A 10,613-nucleotide genomic window follows, 5' to 3' on the forward strand; every position below is an offset into this window, starting at 1 on the left:
ATTTATTGCAGTATTTTAATTTGTACAGATGATCTCATCAGCCAAATGAGGGGTTTTGACCAAGTGATGCTCTTGAAAGGAGAGAAAGAAGAGGATGTGGTAAATTCTCTTCAGAGAAAAAGCTTCTCAAAAGGTCTCAAAACAGCTTGAAGAATGGTAAGTGTACAGTACTACAAGGGTCATAGTTGCTCACCCTGCTAAAACCACACAGAACATAAGCTGCGCTCTCTGTCCATTAAACAACTTCTTCTGCATTGTGTGTTTCACTTTGACCAGGTCTGGGATGTTAGGACTGAGAGATCCTCTGGCTGAGAACAAGCTACACCACATCAGTGCTGGACATCAACCACAAACTGTTTCCAGACACGAGAGAAGAAGATCATGATGGGCAGATGAAACCAGTTTAGATGTGATGATGGGAATCATTATTTTCTGGAACAGTATCACATGTCTTAAATGTATCACATGATCTGTATCACAGTTGACTGGATGGGACTGTGTGACTTTTAAGGACATTTCATCACTCATCCGTGTGAACTGATTTATATATGAGGTTAATGTATCTTTGATGATAATTATTTTCATTGAATCTTATTTGTCTTGATGCTACTTTATCAACTTTATAGTCTATGCTTCAATAAAATGAAAATGGTGAATATTGTGTTCTGAAGATTCTTGGTAAATACATCATTTTACTAGGTAGGCTCATATGTGTTTATTTTAGACTTGGAAAAACGACATATTAATTATTGGGATTATTTTTTTATTTAAGACATGAACATTTTTGATCGGATTAATAACATCTGGGACATCAGTACACCAGAAAGTAATTTTTTATATTTTAGTAACAAATATGCACATTTTTTGTGAAATACAGGGAGTTACGAGATTAATTATTCTGCATTACAAGATGGTGCCATGGGCTTTATTGTTACAAACACTTAAGGGATAACTGAGAATGTAGCAGGAATGATCAACGTGGATCTTGTACTGCATTAAAACCAAGAGCACGCACATTACTGATGTCCAGCACCTGAGGAGCAAGATACGGGGGTGAGGAGGACATTTTTACACTGATTTCGGCTAATTAGTTATATATAATGCTAATATATATATATATATATATATATATATATATATATATATATATATATATATATATATATATATAAATTAATATTCTTAGCACTGCATGAATTTGTCCTTGTGTAATAGTGAAGTATCACAATGTGTATACATTGTCCTTGATTACTGCTTTACAGTGGGGAATAGATAATGGCAAGTTGTTGCAGGTTCATCCATTATATTTCTTGCCATTTACTTCAAAAATCAAAGAAATAATCTATTATTTTCATTATTAAATCATTTCTTTCAAATTTTTCCATGTTTCATCAGATGGCCTCACAATGTCCTGTCAAAAGGTATAATAGCCATGATGAATAGAATAGAAAACAGAGGACTGTGAAAACTGTCAGATATAAATGTGACTCAGCTCAGTTTGTTGTTCATGATGAGGAGAATACATATATGTAGGTTTTACTGCCCTTCTACCCCCAGGGGCCCAGTAGCACCCCCCGGAAGAGCCCAAAACTGTGCATTTCACATGGCTGTAAATCAGAGTCCAATTAACATATCAAAGAGAAAATGGGCAGGATTATTACTTATGCTATGCTGATAAAATAATGTTGAGCTCAGTTTTCAGAAATAAATGGAAAGCTGACATAAAGGCATTTTAAATATTGCTCACTGTAAAATACCACATTTCAGCCTGCCTCTCAAATATATCACAGATGTTTGCACAATAAACATATTTAGATATCCAGTTTACCTTAAAATAAATAATTTATTTAGTTTCGTTAATAAAAAGTTTTAAACTACATTACCCACAAGCCTCCGTCGTTCTATCTATAGAAAGGCAACACTAGGGGGCTGTTTTTTGTAGTTCATTGAAGTTATGCTTAGGGTTAGGATTAGGATCTCGCTAAAGATGTCATTTTTCTCAAGATAGCAACACTTCATTGTTGACTTAATATATTACTAATGTGATGATAGGAGCAAAACATACTTTTTAACATGATGCGCTGTTTAATATGGGTTAAAAGATAGTCCAACCACAGACTGTCCTGAAAAGTCATAGCCAATGACATCTAAGCTGAGCAGCAGCGTCACACTTCCTTATCCATGTATGACAGATGTCTTTCGTTTTTCGGCTGAAGGGATAGATTCGGTTAACAATAGATTAAGCTTGCTACTTATTAGATTCTGTTTTATTAACGTCTTCACCTTCCTCCGTTGTTCAGCTTGACAAAAATTGGGCAATATTGATGTGCACATGCCCAGCAGTCGCAGTTGTATCCAACAGATAGATTCCTCTCATTAAATATAAGACACATTTTTAAGATTTGTATATATTTTTTTTTGACCAAAGACAAATATATTTACTAATCAAATGACGTGCTTCTAAAATTTACATTGTATATTACATTGTGTTTTAAAGTTAAAATTGTTCACATTTGTGTTTCTGTGATTTACCATTCTCTAACATTTGAACCCTAGGAATAAAAACAGAAATTATAAATGAATGAATGAATGAATGAACAAATAAATACATAAAGCATAATAAACATGCATATTTTTGTAAGGATCTTCCATTATTTATTGATATGTCAAACTCATTTAAAGACAACATGCCCAAATTACTACACTGCATCCTCTGTCACCAAGCTCGTTTTTGCCACCATAAAGAATAAAAAGGCAGTTATGTTGTAAACATTAACTATTTTCAGTATGCAAATGAAAATGCTTTTATTAAAAAACAAAACAGTAAATACAGTATGTCTTTCAGAGAACACTGGAAAAAAGATCAATTTTATTAAAAAAATTAAATTGACCAAAATGTTATACAACACAATGTAAATGTTTCAAACTCACAAAAAACACCATGAAGACATAAATGTCAAGTGTGCAATATCATCTATAAAACTCAATCAGCACAGCATCAAATAAACACTGATTGTCTGAACAATGGAAGACAGAGAAAGTGTTCAGAAAAACAAACACCTGCTAGCTTTGACAATAACATCATGAATTCACTTCATGACTGGAGCTAGGGGATGACTGTGTATGAATATCTCCTTTACTAAAACTCTTAATTAAAGTCTAAAAAGTTTACTGTATGAAGCTTGAAAAAGAGAACAAAATGCTTTATCAATACGAAAAATACTATTTTTAACTATTGTTTTCATCACTGGTTCTGTAATGTATTCATTATGAGCTTATAAATAAAACAAAGTTACATCTTCTGCAAAAATCTAACCACTGCAAAGTCTAATCACTGATCCAGGGACCATATCTGTGTGTGTGGGGGATAAAGAGTTAACGAGGTGAGTCCTTGTGCATGATGGAGAACTGCAGTGTTATCCTCAAACAATCCTGTAAAACAGAAATATTACATTACATTCAACTTATACATTACACTGTGTTTTGTTAAGACCATAAAAGCAGCCTCTGTAAAGATGCTGTAAACTTAAATGTTAAATGAATCCATTATTGAAAGCAAGTAATTAATAACAAGCTATAGTCATATGAATTCTTTTGATAGTGTCAGATGAGACCGTCCTGGGGCCAAGTGTTAAACTGGATTATTAAGACTGTGATGTGTTTAGTACAGTATGTGAAATATTGATAATTAGATATTAAAAATCTCTTTAAACACATAAGTGTCCCATAAGGCAGTGGCTCCCAATCCTGGTCCTGGAGAACCCCAACACTGCACATTTGAGATGTCTCCCTGATCAAACACACCTGATTCAACTCATCAGCTCATCAGTGAAGACTCCAAGGCAGATAAGAGAGACGCCAAAACCGTGCAGTGCTGGGGTTCTCCAGGATCAGGATTGGGAAACACAGTCATCAGGTCATGAAAAGTTTGACACACACTTGTGGTCATCATGCTCACTCGAACACTAGGCCAAATACAGGAAAGATGTCAAATAAGTAATCAAGTGGTCAAGTGAAAAGATGGCAAGTGTGGGTATTTGGACAGTGCAACAGTTTAAGAAACAACAAATGCTGTACAAATTATAACAGCAGGAATTTTTGATAAAAGAGACAAACTATCACAGACTTACTGCTGCAAATATCTGCCTCCGCAGCTTTCTGTCTTCTCCATTTCTGAAGGAATCCCTCTCCAGAAACACCACTGGGCTGACTGCCTTTACGTCTTTTCAGCTAAAAATATAAATAATAAAAAAGGGGAGAGAAAATAAAATTGAATTATATACAGAATGTTAATAATGATCTGTGAGCAATATATATATATATATATATATATATATATATATATATATATATATATATATAAATATATATATATATATATATATATATATATATATATATATAAACTGATATGAATGAACTGCAAGATGGAAAAATACATGTTTTATTATTTATTTTTAATTTTTTTGGATTCACATTAAAAGGTATTAAAAGCATGGTACAGAACACATGATTACTGTGATATCTGTCATATAAAAGCACATAAAAACACTAGCATTACAGTGATACAAACATAGCTGGTTTGGTGATTATTGTATTGTTGTATTGATTATTAATATACCATAGTAAAACTACAGTAACAGTTACTAATGTCCCATTTACTGTGTTTTAACTTCACATTTCATTTATTATTGTGTCGTGATTACCATGATTTTACTACAAATACAACTTACATCATTGATCCTGAAATTAATAATAATATAAAACGGATCGAAGGTCTATGGCACGTCACGTGACAGATAGAGTTTAATCACACTAATTAGCAGCTGTGTTCATTTATTTAAACGCAATGAAACTCAAAGACAGCCGCGGATGACCGATATAATACAGCGATTAAACATATGGCACTAATCTGATTAATAAAGAAGACAGAATACATTTGATAAAAGGCATTAAAAGAGCGTATATAGGACTACTCACCCAAACTGTGGAACTGATAGCAAGTATCGCGCGATGTGTGCTGAATGAGACTTCTTGAACGTGATTTCATAGCGATAAACATCTCCTGTCCTCGTGTCGAATTCTGACGCCAAAAGTTTCCCATTGAAAGCAATGAAGGTCGTAGTGCTTCGATAGTCGACGCCGAGAGGCACATTTGGCGTCATAAAAGTGACGCTAGGGGCGCTTGACCATGCTTCGGTTTTTGACGCCTTTGGAGTGAGAATGGGTTGAAAGAGCTCAAGATCTCAGACTAACTCCAGACTCTCTGGAAAGACCTGAAAATGGCTGTCCACTAAGTCACCAACCAACCTGTCAAAGGATCTGCAGAGAAGAGTATCAGACAATCCTTAAATCCAGGTGTGTAAAGCTCGTCACATCATATTCCAAAAAAAAAAAAACCGGCTCTAATCTTTGCCAAAGGTGATTCAGTATTGAATACTTATTCCCATTTCTTTTCTTTTTTTCTTTTTTTTATACATTTGCAAATGTATCACAAATACAGTTTTTGCTTTATCATCACTGTGCGTCATGTGTTGATTAATTAAAAAAAAAGTTAAATCAATTCCTACATAGAATGTGTGTGTATGTGGGGGGTATTAAAGCGGTATACGTTTATACTATTAGTCTACTCTGGCCATCACCATTTATTAATCAAAGAACACAATCTATAAAGGTGCAACACTCGTTTAAATTTTCCTGATAGAGTAAACACGTTTGGAAATGTTTTCAATAAAATAAAAAAATGCAGAAATAAACCTGTATCAGTTATACAGTGCTATCGTGGCTGCTATGTGTGACGTGACAATCATGACACCCCACACGTGCACCCTCAAAAACACGAGTTCATGACGCCCTGACTGAGGTGTCGTGACTAGCAAATAAGTGTACTGTATTAGCTGATTAAAATTGTCTGATACAACACTGCCATCTAGTGGTTGACATCTACTGCCATTTTACCTCATGCACTCGGACCCTTAAAAATGTAACACATTTCCTGTTCGTGGTACGAAATGTTGCCGAAAGGACATGTTATGAAACCGTCCTGAAGCTCTTGAAATCTTAACACACTTCAAAGGCAAGTTTATTTAAATATCAGAGTTTTGCTGCACAAACACGAGCGTGTAAGACGATCTTAATACTGATTGTACGAGCGGTTTGTTGTTGTTTTTTTATTTAAAATTTGTATACAACTTTTTACTTGTATTACTTTTAAAACTTAACTGGATACTTATTGTAACACATTTAAAATTGTAATTGAAATTATTAGGATGACATCGACTCCATCCCCTCACAACCGGAGCAGGAGTGAGGAAGAAGATGATCCAGTGGACGGGATGATCTCCAGGACAGGCTGTGCTCAGCTGCACTATGCTCTACAGGACTGTATGGCTGAGCACCAGGACTGGAGGAAATGTCAGACTGAGGTTCAGAAGTTTAAGGAGTGCATGACCACCTACCAGAAAACTCGCAAAGAGCAGCTCCTGAAACAGAGGACTTCTGCCACACAATCTGCCTGACACACAGGCCTCTGAGACAGTGCTACACAATAAAACATTATCTCGCTTTCCTGAAAAAAAAAAAGGTGTAGTGTGAAGATTGTCTTTCAAAAGTGCATTGAAATTTTTCATGATATATGAAAGGTGTGATTGTGTAGTACGTTTTTAATGTATGTTTATTTGCTTAAAAAACACGGTTACTACACTTTTACTTTAATAAAACCATGGTTAATTTTCGTAAGACTAGTATGTTATCTGCTGTTAATCTTTCCAAATAATCTGTAATGAGCACTACACAAACACGTTTATTTATTTTTATTTAAGCGTTTTACACGTTTGTGTCTCATATGTATAGTTATGTCTTCATTATTAAGTATTTGGTCTGTTAGAAGATTTAATTCGATTTTTTTGTCTTTAATTTTAATTTTTTAACACTGTGACTGTTTGAAGGCTGCAACAACATGTTACTTACATTTTATGTGTTTATCTTGAGCTCTAATGCTCCCCGTAGACTGGTTACCACTCTTAATGCAAGCATCTTCTCTAATATAGTATAATATAAAATAACTATATAAAATTATGTTAAAAACCTTCGTACACATTAATATATTATCCTTTAGTTTTTTATGTTTTGCATACAAATAATTTTTCAATTTAGACTGTCCTTATTGAAGCTTAACATTATTGTATGTTAAAGGGTTAGTTCACCCAAAAACGAAAATTATATCATTAATAACTCACCCTTATGCTGTTCCAAACATGTAAGACCTCCTTTTATCTTTGGAACACAGTTAAAGATATTTTTGATTTAGTCCGAGAGCTGAACTGAAGATGAACACAGAGCCGAGCTAGGATAACGAACAATAGACTGACTCGTTCACGAGTGAAGAACCGTTTCTGTCAGACGCGTCCAATTCGTGAACTGAGGAGCTGATGTGTGATGTGTGATTCAGCGTGAAGCAAACCGACACACAGGGCGTCTGAACTGAACTGATTCTTTTTGGTGATTGATTCTGAACTAATTCTGTGCTAGTGTTATGAGCGCGGGTAAACCGAAGGCTTGAATCAAGGGCAATCATCGCAAATGACGCCATTATGTCGAGCGCAAAAGAACCGGTGAACCGTTTTCTTCAACCGGTTTATTGAATCGAACTGTCCGAAAGAACTATTGGTGATCCGAAAACCGATGCAACCGGTTCTTCACTCGTGAAGGAGTCAGTCTGTTGTTCATTATCTGGCTCGGCCCGGTGTTCATCTTCAGTTCTCTCTTCACAGCAGTTCAGTCAGTGTACTGTTTGAGTGCATGCATTACTCCGGGATATTGGTTTGTTTGAACTCCAAGGGAGTGTCAGCCACATTAAAAAGTGAACCGCTTAAGTCATTTGTGGATTAATGCGTATTAGAGATGCGAACCGTTTAAAACGATTCAGTTCGATTTGGTGAACTGAATGATTCATTCGCGAACCGGAAATCCAGCTGCTTTGATTTGAACTCTTTTCTCAGTCTTCCTCTATCATGTCTGGCATCTCCTGAAGCATGCAGGATTGTCCTATGATTTCTAGAATTTTAAAGTTAAATATGTGTACTGTTTTATATAGTATGCAATGTCACGGAAGAGAAGACAATGCTGAATAAAATCGTCGTTTTTGCTATTTTTGGACCAAACTTTATTTTCGATGCTTCAAAAAATTCTAACTGACCCTCTGATGTCACATGGACTACTTTGATGATGTTTTTCTGACTTTTCTGTACATGGACAGTTATACCGTACACACAGTTTCAATGGAGGGACTGAGAGCTCTCAGACTAAATCTAAAATATCTTAAACTGTGTTCCGAAGATAAAAGGAGGGCTTACATGTTTAGAACAGCATAAGGGTGAGTTATTAATGACATAATTTTCATTTTTGGGTGAACTAACAATTTAATTCTTATTTTGAAATAAAATTTCCTTCGTCGTGTCATTAAAGGCTACAAAAAAAACAGCCACACTAAATCACAGTGCAAATAATTTATTTGAGCACTGTGATGGTAAATTCTGATCACATATGAGAAATTTGTTTAATTATTTTATATCTACACAGCTGATCCTGTTCAAGTGGATATTTGTTAAATTATCAATTATAATCAAAGTATATAGCTTTTTCTGATATTTATATGCAATTAAGGACATCATCTTTCATACAATCATAAAACAAACAAAAACATAAAGGACAAAATGTGAAAAGACGAGCACCTTTATTTATATTCTCTGTTTCACATTTCTTTCTATGATAGTGTTTACTTTGTTGCGTTTGTACAGTTCTTTTTATGGATTGCATGACCTCCTCTGTCTTTAGAGTGTATATGATGGGATTCAAGCATAGGGGGATATTATTTGTGTCAGGGAATTGTTAATTATCCGTGCAATTTAGATCAATAGATGCTTGAGATGGATTTAACATTTACACTTAAAAATGGAAGATAAAAAATAGCCAACTAATAAAAGATGTGAGGTGCAAGGTTTTCATGGCTTTGATGCGATCAGCACCAATGAGCAATCTTAAGCAATGCTGCAGCAATGCAAAAATATGAGAGGCTTATCAATATCACTGGCAGACAAATTAGGAGACCAAATAAAATATATGCCATTAGATAATTTATGGAATTACTGTTACAGGAAAGACTGATGACTGGGCCGTGATCACAGAAATAGCTATTGACCACAGTAGATCCACAAAAAGAGAGTCTGTTGACTAATCCCACAAGTACAGCAAATAAAGTCATAGAAAAAATCCACATACCACCTATAATGAGTGACATTGATGTTTGGTAATAACTGCATGATACCGTAGAGGAAAACAAATAGCAACCAGTCTGTCATAAGCCAAGGCAAGTAGTGTCAAAGAATGAACGTTCATGAAATGAAACACAAAAAACATATTCATTAAGCATGCTTCATATGAAATGTCCTGGTGCTCAAATAAAAACATGTCTATGAGTTTTGGAATCAAAGCGGAGCTTCCACACAAATCAGAAAGAGCCAGATTAAAGACTGCAATGTATTTGGCTGTTTGAAGTCTGCGGGCCAAATAAATGATACAGATGATAAATGAATTCCCCAAAATGGTCACAGCATATACAAAACAACAAAAACACATAGAAGTATTTTGCATGTGGGATATTAGAAAATCCATTGATGAAGAATGTTTCAGGGCGAACAAAGGTCACATTTGCAGAGTTTGAATGCATTGAAGTCAAGCTGCCTGTTGTGAGGATTGTTGTGTTACCTGTGATAAAGAACTCTTTTTAGATATACACTCAATAGCAGACTATTAAAATAATTATTTGAGTGTATCAGTCAATATTGCTTGGCACTATGATTCCTATCAGCCTCCCTAAACAATTATTCTTAATAAATACAGAACAGTGTGTCTAAATAGTTGAATAGTAAGGATAGTTTACATGAAAATTAAACAAAATAAGACTGGCACAAGATTAAAGATGCGACACTTACAGTTTATATACTTCAAAACAAACACTTTCATATTTAGTTATTTTATAATTATTTTAAAGAATTCAATACAAAAATCACACTGCTACTAACAATATAACTGGAACACAGTTAGTATAGTAAAACATGATTTTCATCATTTCATCATCATCATTTTATTTTTTATTATTTTTTGATAAGCATTTTCACAGACATCAAGTCCTTTGTCATGATAAGGTTAATAACTGAAGAAAACATAGATGTCAGAGCAAGAATAATTATAGTATTGGTGCTTAAAAGGACATGAAAGACATTTGTTAGGCAGATGGGCACATCAAATACAGCCACTACTATTAAATGAGCAGTGCGTGTCTTTGTGGCTCTTTGATGGTCATGTGGGGTTGTGAACAATGTTACAGCTATGCATGTATATGAAAAGATAATACAAAAAACTGGGAACACAATGATGACCTGAAACAGAACACGCATGCTGACACAGCTTGGGACATTTGACCCGAGATCACAGAAATGAATGATTATGACACTAGTTCTGCAAAATGAAAGTCTGCTCATGTTTGTGTGCATTAGTGCTAGCATCCACAAAGCAGCAATTATAACAAGCATTGATCTAATAGCTACTAATCT

At 34.6% G+C, this 10,613-nt stretch overlaps 1 protein-coding gene and 1 pseudogene across 1 annotated transcript; one reads left to right on the forward strand and one right to left on the reverse strand.

The window, feature by feature from the left end:
- Positions 1-5,949: 5,949 nt before the first annotated feature.
- Positions 5,950-6,738, forward strand: LOC113096268 (cytochrome c oxidase assembly factor 4 homolog, mitochondrial-like). The gene is made up of 2 exons (XM_026261622.1): positions 5,950-6,076; positions 6,269-6,738. Exon 2 carries the CDS (start codon positions 6,270-6,272, stop codon positions 6,516-6,518), a length of 249 nt encoding a protein of 82 aa, XP_026117407.1. The 5' UTR covers positions 5,950-6,076; position 6,269; the 3' UTR covers positions 6,519-6,738.
- A 2,000-nt stretch (positions 6,739-8,738) lies between these two features.
- On the reverse strand, positions 8,739-9,727 carry LOC113096269 (olfactory receptor 6F1-like; annotated as a pseudogene).
- Between the last annotated feature and the right edge of the window lie 886 nt (positions 9,728-10,613).

The sequence above is a fragment of the Carassius auratus genome, unplaced genomic scaffold, assembly GCF_003368295.1.
Source record: "Carassius auratus strain Wakin unplaced genomic scaffold, ASM336829v1 scaf_tig00215902, whole genome shotgun sequence".
Classification (NCBI taxonomy): Eukaryota; Metazoa; Chordata; class Actinopteri; order Cypriniformes; family Cyprinidae; genus Carassius; species Carassius auratus.